An 18,212-nucleotide genomic window follows, 5' to 3' on the forward strand; every position below is an offset into this window, starting at 1 on the left:
AGCACACCAATCTGCAAGGATATCAGTGCAGCCCAGATGCACCTGCTTTGGGAGCATTCACCCTTTAATCATAGGATATGACAAAGCACAAATCAAACAAGAGCCCTGCTTTCCCTATCACCCCAAAATCCTCAGATATTACAACTGGAAATTTTACTGACTGTCATATAAGTTTTGTGTGGCAAGGGTAAGATATTTTAAATATAAATTGGATGGAATCTGGTGAATAATATCATTACTGTTTTATCTTTAGACACACCAGAGCTGAAACCCTGTATCCAGATGACCCTAGATTTCCAGATGACCCTAGATTGTGTGGGTGTTTACCACTAAATTAAATTTTAGGATGGGCTGAATGTAATGTGTAACTTCACCCTTGCTAATTATTTTTTGCTAATGGATTTAATCCTTGAACCCACAAGGGAGACTACTGACTCTGATTTGGAGCTGAAGTTCCAATGTTGAAAGTCACTGTCGATAAAGCCACCAGAGGGGTTAAATAAGCAGAGTGTGGGCAAACCCCTGAAAGACATCATCCCTGCTCTGAAAAGTTACCAGTCTAATTCAGATGGACTAGAAAAAAATGGTTTCTGTGAAACTGCAGAATTTACCATCTCTCCTCCCACCCCCTTCAAACCACATGTGAGAGCTGTTAAACTGCATTTACAGATACATGTACCAGCAGTCATTCTAAGAGTGACAAAAATGGCAGGGTATGGTCATGGTATGAAGTAGCAAAGAGGGACTTTCCCTCTGACCCATCTCTGACCTTCGGTCTGTGGATCGTGCCCTCAAGAAAGGACATGTTTCCCCAGATCTTTCGCCACTTGTCCCATAGTTCTCCCATACCTAACTGGACCCCAAGAGGTGCTACCTGTACTCAATGTATGGGCAATATGAATACAGAGTCAAAACACTTTAGGGGGAATGATGGAGGGAAACGTGGAACTCCCCCTCACCAACAGCATGAGGTCTAAGCAGCTGTCATGCTCCATTGTGCCAAAAAATTTCGACAGGGAGCTGGAAAACTGGATGCAACAGCCACCCAGCACCTAAAAGCCACCACATCATCTGACACTGGACACCCACACACCCCGCAGGACACCTGACTTTTAAGTTCATCTCTTTACAACAAGCCAGGCCCCTGCTACAGGAGTCCCCAGAAGCTTTGATCTAAGCACCGGAGGAAAAGTTTTCTGTTCTCCTGTTTGTCCCAGGATGTTTATGATGCCGAAGATCAAAGCGGTGGGAACACTAAAGATCCTGACCCCATGGCTGTGTCAATGAGTGAGGTAAGAGCTGATGAGACCAGTCAGGATCTTTCCAGAGCTCCCAAGGACAGGTCCCTTTCAGCGTTTCCCTCTCCTCATGTATGTGCGACTAAAGTGCCCTTTAACACACCCTTGTCTTGGCCTCATGGAGCCACCACTATTTCCACCTTGCTTTTGTCCCCCACCCCAGCTTCCCCGGTCGTCCTGTAGCCACCCTAGGGTTAAACACCAAAATGTGAAGGGAACCTCAGCCAGTCCCAAGGGCCTTACCTTTCAGGCTCTGTCAGGGGCTCTTCCCCCACCTGGTCCTCGCCCTCAGGACCTCCCTGGCACTCCTCAGAGTCTGACATTGCTTTTCCTTGTTAACAACCTTGCAGAATGGAGAAGCCCTGCAGACAGCTCTGCAAGTGTTTGGTGTGTGGGCTCACTTTCACATCACTCTTCCTGTGCTAGCACAGAAACGAGCCGTGCCGGAAGCCTCATGGGGCTGAGGGAGTGGGGGTGGGGGACGAGATGCAAGATTTTTTTTTTTTCACCCTTGGATAATTTCTAAGTATTTGCCACAGTCCCCTGTCTCAAAACCTGGAAGCAGTGGCCCAAGACAGAAAGGAAGTGTGGGGCAATAGCAGCTCACAGTGGCTGAGAGTACAGAAAGATGTCTTGTAAGAGATCACAGTTATTTGCAGTGCAGTGGGCACTATGCTACAATGAGACTGCAGCATTTCCTCACATGCACCTGCCACAGGTGAAGGATGCCCTGAAGACTGCTCTAATTTTTGCCCCGGTTGCCACTGCAGAAGCACAGGTTTTCCAAAGCTGTAGCCATGCTCTCTTACAGCCCTTGTACACTGCCTGCTCCTGCTTCCCTGCCCAACAGTTTCCTGCTTTGGCTTGCAAATTCTAGTTACCAGCAAAGGGGCAGTAGTGCTGGGTGGATGTGCTTGTTTGTGTGGTGCACTCACCAAAAAAGGAAGGATTATTTCAAAAAAGAACCTGGACAATGTACAGAAGCCACTGAGCAGTTTTGTTCCATGTGGTCTTGAAAGTCCATGTCAGGATTTTCCTTCAACAAGCACAGATGACACCTTCTCTCCAATAGACCCAAGGCTAACTGAAACTGGGGGTACCTCTGCTTTCGGTCTTGTGGACAGGTAAAGAAATAAACCAAATGGCTCTGGCGTGACTCTGGGACTGACCACTGGGGACGAGGAACCTGAACCAAATTTCTGTTTGCAGTCAAAATGTTGCAGGAGGGAGATGCAGTTGCTTGGACATTCTGCACTCATCCCACAGGGTTCAGATCATAACACTGTGAGTGACCAAGCCCTGAGATGGCTTGCAAGGAGAATTAGCAGTTGCCACCCAGAGGTTCAAGTTAAGTAAGTTCAAACCTTCAACGCAACGGCCACATCGTAAGTCCCCCTACCTCCCCAGCATCAGAGCGAGTCTCCTTCCAATGGATCTCAATGCCTACAGCAAGGCCTTCTTGTCTCCTCCCTGTCGTTCTCCCATCTTCCAAGCCATCTTCCAAGCTCTTCAGAAGAGACTCCCTGGGAGGAGAGGGATGGGGAATCAGAAGTCTTAGGATGCTGAACTCCATTGTCCTCCATAAGCATCAACAAAGCACAGCCTGAACCCTCCCTCCTCGCTCCACATGGTCTGGGATACAACCCAGAACCTCTAGCAATGGGAAGACAAAAAACTCTGGTATCTGCCCAGAAGCTGTTTGGGATTCAGACCATGTGGCAGGTGTCCTTAGCTGAAGCAGCAAAAGGATGGGAGAGAAGTTCAGCTTGCACTCTTTCCAGAACCTAGGAGACAGCCCAGCCCCCAGACCCAACAAGGAGTGGAAAAAGGGAAGAAAACCCCCACTGCCTCATTCCTTGGAGCAGTGATAACAGCTTGCAAAGAAGAGGCTGGCTGTGCCAAGTTCTTGACATCCCTTTTGCCCAAACATCATCTCCACAAAACCAAGACCAGGCCACCGCCAGAGGTGGAGTGACGGGACATTCCAGCTGGCCGAGCTGACTCTCCCCACTGCATGTGGGCCCCGAGTTCAATCTCTGCAAGGGGGAAAAGTGGAACAGATTTTTGGAGGGGACATGCCAGGTTAAGCTTCTTCTGAGGAAGAAGTGATGGGGCAGCACTGGTAGCTCATACCGCACCCTTTTCCTTCCTGTGGCTTCTCTCTGTGCATAAATATCCTGCACTATTTCTGAGCACTGCTTGTGCAAGAAGCATCCTCCCTTGCAGTTGCAAAACAGCTCAGGCCACATGGCAGTCACTAAGGCCCATTCTGCAGAGGAACTAACAGGGTGCAGAAGAAAGCCACAACTAGGGCTTCATCTAAGGCAGCTCACCTCCTTCTTTCTGCCATTTGCCCTGAAAGTGAGAGGTGATGGTTGATGGGGGACTGTGCAATGGCAACAGAGCTTGAGCACCTTCCCTCTAACATAGGGATATATAACAACTGAGAAAATATCTCCACCCTCCTTGGGTATCTCTGGAAGGCCTCTTGTAAATGGAAGGCTCAAGTCAGGAGCGCTGTGGACACACTAGTGACATGCGTGATGTTTATTGACTGTGGTACATGATACAAGCAAGTGCAAAGCAGACCCCACGTACGAAGGCTCTAGCAAGCACCCTGGATTCTCCAAGGGCAGTTCATACTCTGGGGGGCTGGAGAGGTGTCCCAAGACACTGTCCCGGCAAAGAAGCTCCTAGACCTCCCCACCATGCACCCTTCTCACCATAGTTTTTCACCATGGCAGCAAGCAATTTAGCAAGACAAATACTGTAGCAGTATAGGCAGAGGATGCATGCAGCGCTTGTTGTCTGCTGTGGGGTTGATTCTGATTATAAAATAACTGCTCCTTAGGGTTCCCCCTTCTTCTTGTTCCAGACTGGTGGCTATACTACTCCAGGATCTCTGGCTGGGAATGCGCAGGATGGATCTCCACCTGGCCTAAGTCAGCATTGGCCCATAAATGCCAGTCGATCTATACCAGTTAACACTAGCTGAGGCTGTGGCTCATCAAATGTCTCAGGTCCATAAAGCGATCTTGATCTGTGTCTCTCTATGCTTCATGAGACAGAGGCATTGAGCACCCTTTACCTAACCCCAGTTAGTTGCTGCTAGAAACCTGCCAGTGTTTGCTGTCTGGTACAGCCAAGAGGGGCACTCAGCCAGAAAAGGGGGTTGGCTGAATATAGCTGATTGCTGGATCTCTCAAAATCCTCAGACTGCTCACGTCATAACAACACAAGACCAGCTATATCTTCTCTCTGAAGAGGACTCACTACTCGACTGATGTCGCTCTGCCTTCCAAAGCAATATTGAAGCAATGCCCCTGCCTGGTGCTTGGTGTTATATTGTCAGGGGGGTGCCATCATATGGGTAGTGGTAAAACCTGGTGGTTAGTTGAGTTCAGGTCTCATAAAACTGCCTCAGGCACCGGCACCTTAGTGTGACGTTTCAGCTGCAGTTAGGGACCAGATTTTCTAAAGAGCTCAGTGTCCACTATTTTTGGCTATAGCAAGTGTTGTGTAGTTCTTGAGGGTGAAACTCAGCATACATGGAGGGCCTCTTAAGTCCCCCAGATAAAGCATAAATAAGGCCCCTGGCTCTCTTCATAGAGATGAATTGCCCCTCAAGTGAGAAAAAAAGACAGTTTCAGTTCATGCTCCTGTCAGATACAGAGCCCAGATACTAGTTTTGCCTGTAGGGCTGCTACCCAGCATGTCCACAGGTGGTAGATAGTGGAATGACCTTCAAGGATGGTTAGCTGTGAAATTAGCAGGAGTAACTTTGATGAATAAGCAGTCATGCACCAAGCAGCAGCAGCACTACCAGGATGTGGTGAGGACAGCAGATGGCAATGTTTTCCCTCTTGAAAAGCCACATATATCCTATGACATGGTGAGTAGAGTACAGGTCACCATTATATTAAGCCCGCCCAGCCCCAAGCTATGGGTCTACAAGTCCCCAGAGGCAGAGCAGGTGGAAGAAGATGTTAGAATCTCAATGGCTGTGAAGGTGGATGAAGGCTGCAGCAGAACGAGAGCCCCAGTTTTCTTGGCCTCTTTGCCATTGGACCAAGGTCCCATTCTGTCAAGAGCCATGTAAAAGTTGGTATGCACCAGCTTCTCCACAACAAAAGAAGTCATGCACAGATGTCTTCCATGCCAGCACATTACTCAAACCATTTGGTGACCAGCTAATGGCAACGGGAGCAGGATTGTGAGGTCTGGAAGCTCCTAGTCATGAACTAGCGTGAAGGCGGCAGCTACAATAAAGTTGTCTAGCACTTGGATGAGACAGGAGTGCAATTCAGCAGCTGTAACTGTGACTGAGCAGCCCTCCTCAGGATCCACTCTTCTCACCCCACCTTGGGAGGGGGATAGAAAAGATGCCCTAAACAGCCTGTCTGATACAGTATCAGACACAGACATAAGACAATCATGGAAGATAATCATCCTCGACTGCAAGAGACAGCGGAAGAAGACTAGTTTAGCTTACACTATTCCTTTGTGTTGTTTATCAGGATGGGCAGCCATAGCCAAACACTAGCATTTTGTTCTGTTTCTGGACACTCAGCAACAAATTATTGGCATGCTCTTCCAGTTAGGGTTATAAAGACTATCCGAGCTGGATGGCCTTGCTACAGACTTCTTATGATGCCTTGGCTATAGCACTGAAAATCTATGTGTACCTTTGGAAAATGGGCTGCTGTGAGGTTGAATATTTGAATGTTTAGAAAACACCTTGAAATCCTCAGAGGGAGCACTCTATATGAGAAGAGGGATATTCAAGTTTTTCTTTTTAGATGAAAATGTCCAGGTATTGCATCCTAGGACTGCTGTTCTTAGTAGTCTAGGAATCTACTCTTGATTTCAATCAATCCCTTCATTTACATTCAATATAAAAGGTGTTTTTTTTCAGTTCCTACCCACCTCAGCTGCAATTTCACTAAGTTACTGCCATCTCATTGAATATAGCTACCAGTAGGAGGGAAGGGAGGAGGGGGAGGAGGAGTGCTGCGAGAGGCATAGACTTCAGACTAACAAAGCTAACTACCTCGTTAGTGTAAGATCACCACACTTAATTTAAGGTGAATCTCCTGTTGTTTGTTGTCTGGTAGCTATATTCAATGACAAAGAGTCTGGGATTAGAAATCAGGGAGTTGCTTCTGTTCCAGATGGATAAAACACAATGAAACACAGCTCATGCTTCACCTGCATGCAAGGTGGGAATGTACCATGGGCCAAGTTCTGATATCAGACAGATTGACATACAGGACAAGGATCTCAGTTGCCTTTGATCCACTTTATATAGAGCATTTGTTCAGCCACAGATTTCTCAGTGTCTTGTAGAGGATGAGGAAAAGTAGCATTAGTCCAATTTTGCAGACGGACACAGTGACTTGCCTGAGATCAATAAGAGCAGGCCAGTGGCAGACCTGGGAACAGAAAACAGACCCCTTGCAGTGTGGTGCTCTATCTGTTAGGTTACAATACCTAATTACTTCCTCATTAGGTAATCATCAAGGATCTACCTTGCTGATATGGCCCTACTAGTTGCCAAGGCCTTAATGTATGTGTCTTGATCATTTGATTATCTCTGCAAGAAAGTTTCATAGCCCCTCCCTCTCCAAGAAATAAGTGGCCATGTGACACAAAGTCAAGTCATGCCTGGTTCTCCGAAGCGTAAAAATTCAACTATACTTTCAAAGCTTTATTTACACCATTAAAATCACTTTGAAACAACAGATCTTACAAAATTGCTGGATTAAATTGCATTTGATTTGAGTTCATGCCACTACCATTGTTTCAGAATGTAGTTAAGACATTTTGCGGTTTAAGACTCTTGTTTCCATAGCAACAGTAGGGGGTGGGATGGCAAGTAGGTCTTGTATCTTGCATTGCTTTATGAAATGTGACTGTGGCCTCAGGAAATTTAGCCCTAAACAAGGATACTAATGAGCTGACTGGAAAAATAATATAGGTGGCAGGAAAGGAGGAGGAGTAATCTGGAAGCTGGATAGACAGAAGGTTTGCAGTGACCAGCTCCATGGGACTTAGGATTCAGTCTCAAACATCTTCTTCCGGCCCTCCATGCCAGACTTCTCCTCAATGTTCTTTCTCCAGTCACCCACGTCACGCAGATCCTTCTCCTGTAGGTGAGAAAGAAAAGGAAACGTGAATGTGCTTGGAGTGCTATGCAGTGCTCAAAACCAACTGTCAATTCTTTAATCAAACCTCCATCCCAGTGGGGCAAAGACAAAGTGCAGTCCCTTTGGCACGTAGCATGCTTTTCTCACATTCTTAAAGAGAGGAATTCATCCCTGTGCAGAAGGCTAACTCAAGACGTATGTCCAACCACTCTAACTTTGAAGACTGGTGATACTTTAGTGGTGTATAGGCCTCATGCTTGCTCTTAGCACAGAGATGAAATGCAACCCTTTCAGCCCTGAGTGCTTTCCGTATTGTACATGCAGAGGCACCCCCTGCTACAATGCATCCACCTTTGAGGTGGGACCAGGCAGCTGTTTGGCAGTGGACAACAACACTGAACAACAGTTTTGGATTGGAAGTAGCCTATCCATCAAGAGGAATATAAGTGGGCTAAACACGTTAGTCCACACTGGAAGTAATCAGGATTTTAGAGATATCACAGCTGCAAAGACAACAGGGCCAGGCAAGAATGCATGGAGGACCCAAGTCTGAGTACCGCAGGTCTAATACCTGCTAAGTCAATCTGAGCTACAGCAGGAGTGTATATATTTCTCCAACACGGTGGTAGCATTCTATTACCATTAGTAGAGTAGGGTCATTTGATACTAATGTCTAAATCACCCATGGAAACATCAAAGTGCATTCTGTTAAAATCTTGACATTTGCCTCTTGGTAGTAAAATGTTAGAGCAGTAATATAAGCCCAAGCACTCTTTTACTGCAGAAAAGTACCTGGGGGTTACTGTGGACAATAGGCTGGATATGAGTCAATGGTGTGCCCCTGCTGCCAAGAAGGCTAACAACACACTGGGCTGCATTAATAGGATCATTGCCAACTGATTGAGGGAAGTACTTATTCCCCTCTATTCTGCACTGGTGAGGCTACATCTGGAGTTCTAGGTTGAGTTTTGGGCCCCCCACTACAGAAAGGATGTGGACAAGTTGGAGAAGGTCCAGCAAAGGGCAACAAAAATGGTGAGGGGGACGGGGCACATGGTTTATAAGGAGGGGCTGAGGGAACTGGACTTATTTAGTCTGGAGAAGAGAAGACAGAGGGGGGATTTGATAGCAGCCTTTAACTGCCTGAAGACAGGTTCCAAAGAGGATGGAGCTACTGTTCTCCATGGTGGCAGATCACAGAACAAGGAACTATGATCTCAAGTTGCAGCAAAGAAAGTTTAGGTTGGATATTGGAAAAAGCTTTCACCTTAGGAGGGTGGTAAAGCACTGGAATGTGTTTACCTAGAAAGGTGATAGACCCTCCATCCTTGGAGGTTTTCAAAGCCTGGTTTGACAAAGCCCTGGCTGGGATGATCTAATTGGTGATAGTACTGCTTTCGGCAGGGGGTTGGACTAGATGACCTCCTGAGGTCCTTTCCAACCCTCATTTTCTATGATTCTATAAATGGCTTCAAGCCTCTGACATTATGTAACATCATGACAGCTGGGAGAATTCATAGATGGAAAGATCACTGCAGGAGAGGCAGAGAAATGACCATGTCACAGAGACAGGACTACTCTCAGAGTGTTAGAAAAGACTGACCCAAACCACTGAGGAGGGTTAAGGAAGTCATAGTTTACATGGTAGAAACACAGAATGCCAATGACTGATACTCCTGCCTCTTCTGAGGAGCCAGTGTTTTTTGTCAGACATCCCTGGTCAAGTTATGTTACAAGGCCCCCTCTGAGCCCAATCCAGAAGGGATTTGAGTCTGTTATCCCCTGGCAGTCAACTCAAACTCTTTAACTCAAGATGTACTGATTCATGTTTTCATCTCTTTAGGCTCCTGTTCACATCCAGTACATCATCCAAGATGGTGACTGCCATCCCAACATACAGGAGAACACGATTTCCCACTTATAATGACCAACTTCAGTAACCATGACAGAGGTAGCGTGTTACCTTCTCTGTGTCCTCCTTCTTGACCTGCTTCAGGTTGGCTCTAAGGTCCATATTGACCTTGTGCTTGGAGCCCAGCAGGGCGCGCAGCATAGCGTCAGCAGACATGCGGACCCTACGCAGGGGTGGCCTCTTGAACTTGCCTCTCAGGTCAAATAGTTTCTGGCTCAAGTCTTCAAGCTATGGAGAAAAAGAGAGGAAATCGTATTGGGGTGGGAAAAGGAGAGGAGAGAGGTCAATGATGTGTTAAGATGGAGGTACAGCAAGGGGAGCAAGGACACAGGGGACACCAAAGTGCACATAGTGAAGGATGTGATGGGTAGGGTGCACCATCTCCAAAGGTAAATGATGGGTTCAGCAAAGCACAGGAAGTATTAACAACTGGGTTGCTTGGGGGGGCTGGCAGGTACAGATGAAGTTTGGTAGGGGTACAGAGAGGAGATACTCATGCTAAGGAGCAGTGGTCTCCAAGGTAGAGTGCGCAAGACGATCCATTGGGGTGCAGGAAGAAAATATTAGAACTTCTATTTAGATGTATATTTATATAAATATACATATATTGGGGGTGCATGCTCAAAAATGTTTTACTGATAGGGGTGAGCGATCAAAAAAGTTTGGAGATCACTGCTATAGAGAGCAGAGCTCAAACCTGAGCCCACTCCACAGACCTCCACATCATCAGAGATGGGGCTGCTAAGGGAAGCTTACCTCCTTCTTAGTCTTCTGTAACTTAACCTCGATGTCATATCTTTCCTCATCCACCACTTCTACCTTATTATGAAGCTTTTTGCACAGTTCCTGGGGAGAAACAAGGAAGGGGATGAAGCACCAGGAAATACACAAACTGAACTACTTGTCTTTTCCTTCTCCCCTAACAGATATGCTCTCCTGGTAGCTTTAGCTATGCACCTGGCATGGGCCATCAGTGAATGAATCTGAAGCCCTAGGTCAGTGGATCTTGAAATGTAGTCAGTGAGTCACAAGCCAGTTCCTGGTCTCTGTTCTACCTGCTTCATGGACTTCCAGCAGCACTGCATGACAGAGTCCAGCTTACCCCACCAGGCTGGACATTTTCCTGGTGCAGAAGAGTCTCCAGGCAGCTCCTAACCACTCAAGGTAGTTGCATGCCATCCCATTCTGCCCCAGCTTAGCAGACATGTCCTGGCCCCATGGCAATTCTAGGCTCGTCCACAGTCCACCCACTCTGGGAATCAGTAGCCTAACAACCAGGGAACCCAAAAAGCTGCTCTGCAATTTTACCAGTTTGCCAATCCAATGTGCAAATATAGTGCTGGGAAAAGCCTCAGTACCCACTTCCAAGGGCAGGAAAAGTACTCATTTAGTGACAGATTATGTTCTTCACCCAGAGCAGAGAATTTTAGATGTCTCTGGAAGAACCTGGGCAACTCCTTAGTTCCCCCCCCACCCCTGAAAGAAAAATTGCACTGGGACAAAAAGATCTACTGAATCCATGCAATTTAGTATAACTGCAATTTGGAAAGTCCCCCAAAAAGTCAAGCTTGTGCCTCACGTGTCTGTTTATGATTGGAACTATTGGAGCTAGGCAAGAAGCTCAGTGAGGTTCCTCTCCAGAAGTGGTCTGGGTATGTTCAGAAGCAACCAGCTGGCTGCAGAAACTTAAAGAAGCAACAAATAAACAAAAAGTGTATTTCTGGATGCATGCATTGTCATCTTTACTTTGTTGGGAAGACAAAATGTCAGCCTCTCACTTAGAGAGCCAAGACTTTCCCTCTCATCAGCTACCGTGCTAGAAGTAGAGCAGATGGGTCATAACCTCTAGGGAGGATGTTAACTGATACAAGGGATTCACACTCACACTGTCCCTCTTGTACTGATAAGCTGGAGTGGTATCCCTGTTAATTGGGGTCACAAGATGCTGAAAAAGCACTGGTGTAAGAAAATGGACAGTGTCAATGTGGGCTGGAGGATCTGAATCAGTACGATATAGTTTCATAGTTTCATAGGACACTCCAACCATTTTTTTGCTTTCTGGGAAGAGGGGAGAGAAGAGACTATGCTCTTACCTGCAGTTCTTGCATGGAGTGTGGCAGAGACAAAGCAGGACAGTGTTCAGCAAGGTAATTGGCCTTTTCTGATGCTTTAGCTGCTGTTTCTTTTTCTAGCTCTTGGGCAGCAATCTGGAGCATAACACTCTATGGGACAGAAAGGAGGGAACTCTGGTTACCTCTCTAAGGGATCATATAGCTACTCCAGGCTCAGCCTCTCAGTTGGAAACTTGGAAGGGAAGATAATGGAAGTGCTGACCACAGAGGGGTCATGGATGCTTCCAGACCATCCTGCTGCTAGCAGGGATTATTTGCTCTAAAAGATGGCATAGGAGAACTAGCTGTGGGGAGCACATGGCTCCTTCAGTACCAGAGGCCCTGTTACAGATGTTGGGGGGAAGACTGGCTGTTGAGAAGTATCAGGTAACACCTGTCCCAACCACTCCTTGCATAGGTGTCAGCCAAGGGCAACAACTCCTGGCTGTGCTGATCTCATCAGGAGACATGTAGGGAATGGAGTAGGAGCGCTGATGCTGGGGATCTCTTGGATTTTGGAATCTCAGCTCCGGATGATAGGGAAAAGGTTCAAGGAATGATGGCTTGCTCAAAACAGGAAGGCAGGACAATTATAGATCAAGCACATACCTTCAGATGCTGCCGACGGGCAGTGGCGGCCCTCCTCTTTTTCTAAAAATGGGAAGAAGGAAAGAAGAAAGCAGGTTACAACATCCTTCCTCCCTTCTTTCCCACCCCCATATAACCCCAATGAATTTTTAGATCTGTGTGTCTGCCCACAACCTGGCTCAGACTGGAAAGCACTAGGGACAAGAGAAGAACTGGGCCCACAATACAACAAACAGCATCCAGGATCAATCCCCTACCACTCCGTGAAACAAGCCCACCCTACACCTCAGTGATGAATCCCATAGCTAGCAGACTTTACAAGGTTGCTGTGATGCATATTGGCCAGTGAAGCTCAGCACAGAGATTTTTGCTGACTAAGTGATGCCCACCCTCCACATCCAAAAATCATGAATCAAACCTGAAAACCCATCAAGAGGTTGGCTTAGAAAATGATCTATTTTGCTTGAAGGTGGAAAGACAAATTAAAGGGACCCCAAACACTTTAGCCTTTTGTTTTTTGAGGTTAGTGTCACATTTTCTTGCTTTTTTCTTCATGTATGGTAGATTTTTTGGGGGGGAGGAGAGGTTAGATAGTAACTGAGATTTTCTCATAGTTCTGCATATTCAGGAGCTGAAACGGGGCCATTAAGGTCACCAGTTACCACAAGAGTACAAGCTCAGTTTGCCTAAACATAGTCAAGGACCTATGGACAGAGTACATGAGGAAAAAACTTGCTGGGTGGCTTTGGAACTAAGTTCAGTTTCCAACCCATCCTAGGTCTGTCAGTACATAGTATTTCTATTTGCAGTTGTTGGGGCACTGAGAAGGCAGGGCTGTGGGATGTAGAGATTTGTCACTGCAGCAAAATGTCCACAGCAGTTGGGCCATGTGGGCTGGGAGGCAGCTATTTTCACACACCAAGGGGGAGGATGTGAGCAGGAAAGCTGTAGGAGGCAGAACGAAGCCAGGCTTGTGGCTGGCTACACTACTTTGTTCTGTCCGCGTGGGGTGAGACCTATCCAGATTCATGGCTGTAGGAGTGAGAAAAGCGTTGGTGCTAGGGCACTGGGACAGCCAGATCCATCACTTCAAGGGGAGGAGCAGAGCAGCAGGGGGTGTGGAAGCTAGAAGGCAAGATGCAGGTGTGAAGTAAGGGGCATCGACAACTTCTCAGCAGCACATCTACTTTCTGTGCACTGAGCTGACCTCTGAGCCAGCTCCTCACCTGCACTTAGGGCTTCCACTCTAGCAACCTATAATTTGGCCAGCATGGATCATGACATTAATAGGAAAACACAGGGATTGCTCTAGAAAACAAAAAATTGGGGCCACCATCCTGCACCAGCCAGTGCCTGAGGACACAGAAGAAAAAGAAAATCTCTTTCTCATAATGCATTTGCTGAACCAGGCAGTGCTGCCAATAAGAAAGCCCAATGGGAAATGTAAATGCCTTTTCTATCTCCGCCAAGCACCAAAACTTTTATGTTTCCAGGATGGCCTATTTTATGCTGGAAATGTGACAGACTAATCCAGGATTCCCATGCTCATGGGGGAATGGGAAAGTAAGAGCCATTCTCTGATTTATAAAAGTCACAACCTCTATCCCACACTGCAGTTGTTCCCCAAACATTTCACTCAAGGAAGTGAGTATGTACAAGAGTGGCTGGGGCAGGGGAAACGCACATGCTCGCATTTTGATATGCACGTGGGAAGAAGCATCCTGATGTTTCAGTGGTGCTACACAGGGGAGAGGAAAATAAGAATCTATAGACTGGCTGATAACCATTTACACTTCTATCACAGCTATCAGCTTGAAGAAGTGCAGAGGTCTCCACGGAACAGAATGCATGAAGAGCTCTTCCCCACAGAAATAATGCAGCCACCTCTGAGGTGAAACAGCAGCAACCTACCTGCACACAACATGAGACAAAAGCTTAGGAAGTAAATATCCTACATGATTGAAATAGCAGAGGGGATGGGGAGGGCTGAGCAGTGTGGATCATAACAACTTCAGTGGCAATTTAACGAGGATGTCAGTGCTAACCTCCTTTTCCAATGATTGTCATTATTTTCTTTTGATACCCTGGACCCACATCCTTACGTGATTTCAATGAGACTGTTGCTTAAGGAATAATGGAGTATAAGCCTGGTCAGGCACTCAAGAGATATGATCTCATGAGCAATAAGGTCCCTAGGTTTTGTTTCTCAGTTGAAAGAGGACAATTCTAGCAGCCTGGTGCCTACCTTGACCTGTCTTAGAGCATTGGCTTCAAAAGGCTCTCAAGACACCTGTCAGATTATCAACCCATACCATTAGTGCCTGGTTTCCCATAGAGTTCTTCCCTGTACAAGTAATAACAGGGTCCACCTTCTACAGCTTGCATCTGGTATGTTTTGAGGCAACACAGAGCAACTCACCAAAAGGCAATTCTCGGTAATGCTTGCAGGACCTACAACAAGTCTTGTTGCTAATTGCTCTGGCTCCTATATTGACTAGTGAGACATTCATCCTGGAACTGATTCTGAACAGCTCAGGGATGGGATTTCACCAGGTACAAAAATAAGAACAAGTGGTTCTGAACTTTTCTGAGAGGATGGGTGTCTTTCCAAGGTGATCCCACCTGTCCTTCTCCCTGGGCTACATGGCAATAAGCAAGTCTGGTTGGGATTCCCTATACTCGTGTACCCCATTACAATCCTAAGGAGCTATTCCCAACCTCGGCATAGGTGAGTGAAGCATGTTGCTAGGGCTTGTACAGGCCTGATTCTGTTCGGGCTGAAGTCACAGGGAGTTTTTAAGTGCGCAACCATTGATTGTGCAAACCTAAAAGTGGGTCAGACAGCATCACCTTTAGAAAGAGGGTTGGACAGTGATTTGTCAATGGCCAACTAGAGAATAAACTGTGTGAGCAACAGCCATCTCAATGGGAGAGGATGCATCACCACAACAATTCCTATCGCTTTAATTTCCTCTGTTGCCATAGGACCTATCCAGCCATGGACCACAAACACCTACCCACTGGGCTATTGGTGACAGCTTCACCTTGCAGTCAGTTTGCAAAGTAAAAATACTCTTGGAAAAAAATATAACCCTCAAGCTAAGACCAATAAACCTGACCTCCCTCCAGCTACCCTCCCCAAAAATATTTCCTCCTGCTTTTATATTCTTGAACCCTTGTCCTTAGAAGCTCTTTTACTACAAGAAGTTTGTTGGGGCAAGTTTGCTGTGGACAGGTCCCCTGCAGGAGCTGGTCTTTCTAACAAGGTACCATGAAGCTAGGTGCACTGCCATTCCTATTGAACTTTACTAAGAGAAAAATCCCAGAGAGAAAGAAACTTACTTCTTCACTGCTCAGGGAGAAAGAGACAGAAGAAAAGGGAGGGAGGGAAGAAAAAAGAAACAAGAGATTAGCATCATAATAAAAAACAAAGAATTTTGGGAAAAAAAATCTTCACCTAACAACTAAAAAGCAAACAAGATCTATGATATTTGAACACAGGAACTTACTCAGACATCTTGGTTTAGTTGGTTATGAACCTGCAATTAAAAAAAAAAGATGTAAAATAATGATTCATGTTACATGTGAATTTGTTGGTTGTTTGTACACGTAGTTCCATCAGAAAAGAGGAATTGGTTTGTTCCTATTCCCCAACTTCCCTAATCTTTTGTCATACAGGGAACTAGCCACAGCTTGTGGCTGGCTGCCAATTATGTCCTCACCCTCCCTTCCCCCTCCACAGCCTGAAAGTGCAGCACCCGGGGCTTTTTGACTGGACAAAATCCCCATGGGCAGACAACAATTCAAAGTATTGCTCTGTTGAGACAATTTTTGCAAACAAGGGAAATCGAATCCCCAGGAATCCCTTCTCTTGGTGCCTTTCGCGTAAGGAACGTGCCACTTTATACTAAATTCCTTAGAATACCCCTAGGTTCAATTCCATGCACTGCCATAGCTTCCAATGTGTGACATGGAGCAAGTCACTTAGTGGTGCCTCAGTTCCCTATCCAAAAATGGGCATAACATCACTGGCCAACTTCAGGGGGCATGTTGCTGGACTAGATACACTGAAGAGACACTCGGATACTATCATAATGGGGCTAGGTAAGAATCACAGATAGGTAGCTAAGGTCAAGGCAGCCTGTGTTCCTTTCCTGTGCATAGCATCTTGTACAATGCCAGCTGTTGGTGCTGGCACAACACAAATGATATAGTAACAGACCTCGAAGCCATGCCCGTGTTGGCAGAGCAAAGGTACAGGAGGATGCCCTCATGCAGATTCCCAAATCGCCACTCAGACTGGTATACATTGCCCCCACAGAAGGGAACGTAGTGTAACACATTGGCATGACCTCACTTTCACTGTAATTTTTGTATAGATATATTTAAAAGAATTGACCGATTGATTTGTTTTCCCCATTTTTATTTAGCAATGTGAAATCTGAAGGGTGTTATTTGGGCTGAGAAGGACACTAAAGAGTTACTGATAATTCAGGCAAGGGGAAAAAAGGGATGGGAGTCCCAGAGAGGAGGTGCAGAAAGCACCACCAATCTGCCTAAAGAAACTTTATCTTGGGATATGTGAGGGGGCCAACACATAGCCAGGGAGAAAGTGCTTCTAAAAATGGTAAAGGGGTGCTTAGAAGGAGCTGCAGCTGTCTCCTTGGGCTGCTGCCGTTCTCACTCACAGTCCAAAGGACTTGTGGAGGTCAAGGCACTGCAGTGGCAACCACAGGTGGCAAAGCTACAGCTGAGGGACTTGGCATCTGTGGAATGCGGGTTATTTTTAAACAAACTTCACCCTGCTCAGTTTAATTCCAGTGATGGGCCAGTGCAAAGAAAGTCAAGCAGTGGGACTTTCCCATTCCCTTCTTGCATCTAAAAATATTAACATCTGCTCCCAGCAGCCTTCTGTTTCCCACTTAACAAAATCAAGCAAGCAAATTCAAGAATCAGTTGGTTATGGTAAATCATAGTCTCTGCTTTGGGACAAAAGTTATTGCCTATGCTTCAAGAATGTCCATGCTCTGCAGGCGTGGTTGGAGTGGAAGAATCTCAAAGGGCCAGATCATCAGCTGGTGTAAATTGGTATAGCCAATGGAGTTATGTTGATCTATGCATGAGAGAAGGTTTCATTTGCAGAGCCTTGAGAATTAGATCCAAGGTCAGCCTTAAGGAGCATGGCTGTTTCCTTTTACTTAATTACATGGGGGACATAGAAACAAACAGCTAGATAAGCAGAAATGATGGTTGCAGATGCAATCTGTAAGCACAACACACTTGAGAGGACAGATCAAGCTAAGGGACATAGATACTGTTTCCAGCTCAGGGTCAAAACTCCTCCCACACACACCCCAGCTGAGCAGAAATAGCCCAGACCCACCAGCACATCTCCCGCAAACTCAGGAAAGCAAACTCCATTCCCCCAAAATCCTGTCACAGCAAGGCAGGTCAGCAAGAGGCATGCGAAGGGCTCACCTAAGTCCCAAGGAGAAAACCAGACAGCACGGATGGAAAGACGGGACTGACTGGCAAGCCGCAGGCAGCTGGCTCAGTAATGAGGTATAAATGGGCTTCTCCGATGGCTCAGCAGAAAATCCACCTTCTCTTTAAGGGCATGGAGACCTCCTCAGACCAATGATGTTCAAGGCTCCAGAAATGCAGAGCACCTCCCTTGGCTGGAGCAGTCGACCCAGGCAGTGTTCAAGGCATCTCAGAGGAGAGAGGAGCTGGGCTGCATCATGGAGTCATCATGGAGGAGCATGGTGGAGGCTCACAGCTTTACTGTGGTGGTGGAGGGAGGGGTGTTTTGCAGGGAAAGGGTGGATCTGGTGAGCTGCAGCAGTCCTGAATCCAGGGGCCCTTCTTTATAGACCTGATGCAACATCCCCCACTCCCTTCCTCCCCCAGCCCACCTAGTCTCCTTTGGCCTGTTTCAAGGGCAAGAATATTCCTTCTCCAAAATTCCCACTCGGGCTGTGCTGAATGACCCTCCTATGCATGAGGCTGGGTGGCCTCTGAGACCCTACTTGTGCCAGGTCACCAAGAATGATGCTCAGGCCAAACACACCTGGCAGGGAGTATGACAAGGTGGCTCTAGGTCAGGGGTTCTTAACCTGGGGTCCACGGACCCCCAAGGGGTCTGTGGATACATTTC

At 46.7% G+C, this 18,212-nt stretch overlaps 2 protein-coding genes across 4 annotated transcripts in view; both read right to left on the reverse strand.

Moving 5' to 3' along the window:
- Window positions 1–1,720, reverse strand: part of LSP1 (lymphocyte-specific protein 1) — a 111,531-nt gene extending 109,811 nt beyond the window's left edge. The window contains exon 1 of the mRNA XM_019519738.1: window positions 1,542–1,720. Coding sequence (XP_019375283.1) covers window positions 1,542–1,621 — 80 coding nt within the window. The 5' untranslated portion in view covers window positions 1,622–1,720. The remainder of the gene's footprint in view (window positions 1–1,541) is intronic.
- A 5,231-nt stretch (window positions 1,721–6,951) lies between these two features.
- On the reverse strand, window positions 6,952–17,726 carry TNNI2 (troponin I2, fast skeletal type). Of its 3 annotated transcripts, none has more exons than XM_019519740.1 (8): window positions 17,534–17,726; window positions 15,565–15,594; window positions 15,398–15,404; window positions 12,077–12,118; window positions 11,450–11,578; window positions 10,113–10,202; window positions 9,408–9,584; window positions 6,952–7,444 (listed from the first exon to the last, which is right to left on the reverse strand). In XM_019519740.1, the coding sequence occupies exons 2-8, from the start codon at window positions 15,570–15,572 to the stop codon at window positions 7,349–7,351; spliced, it is 549 nt and encodes a 182-aa protein (XP_019375285.1). In that variant the 5' UTR covers window positions 15,573–15,594; window positions 17,534–17,726; the 3' UTR covers window positions 6,952–7,348. The 3 variants fall into 3 exon arrangements, with proteins under 3 accessions (XP_019375285.1, XP_019375286.1, XP_019375287.1); XM_019519741.1 differs by having other exon boundaries at window positions 15,394–15,404; window positions 17,534–17,704; XM_019519742.1 differs by lacking the exon at window positions 15,398–15,404 and having other exon boundaries at window positions 17,534–17,704.
- Between the last annotated feature and the right edge of the window lie 486 nt (window positions 17,727–18,212).

This window comes from Gavialis gangeticus, unplaced genomic scaffold (genome assembly GCF_001723915.1).
Source record: "Gavialis gangeticus isolate Ggan-Ray unplaced genomic scaffold, GavGan_comp1, whole genome shotgun sequence".
NCBI classification, from domain to species: domain Eukaryota; kingdom Metazoa; phylum Chordata; order Crocodylia; family Gavialidae; genus Gavialis; species Gavialis gangeticus.

Coding starts and splice junctions, on each gene's coding strand:
- TNNI2 (XM_019519740.1), bottom strand. Junction 9,585..10,112: donor TACAGAAGACTAAGAAGGAG/GTAAGCTTCCCT, acceptor TTTTCTCCATAG/CTTGAAGACTTGAGCCAGAA. Junction 7,445..9,407: donor AGAAGGAGGACACAGAGAAG/GTAACACGCTAC, acceptor TCTCACCTACAG/GAGAAGGATCTGCGTGACGT.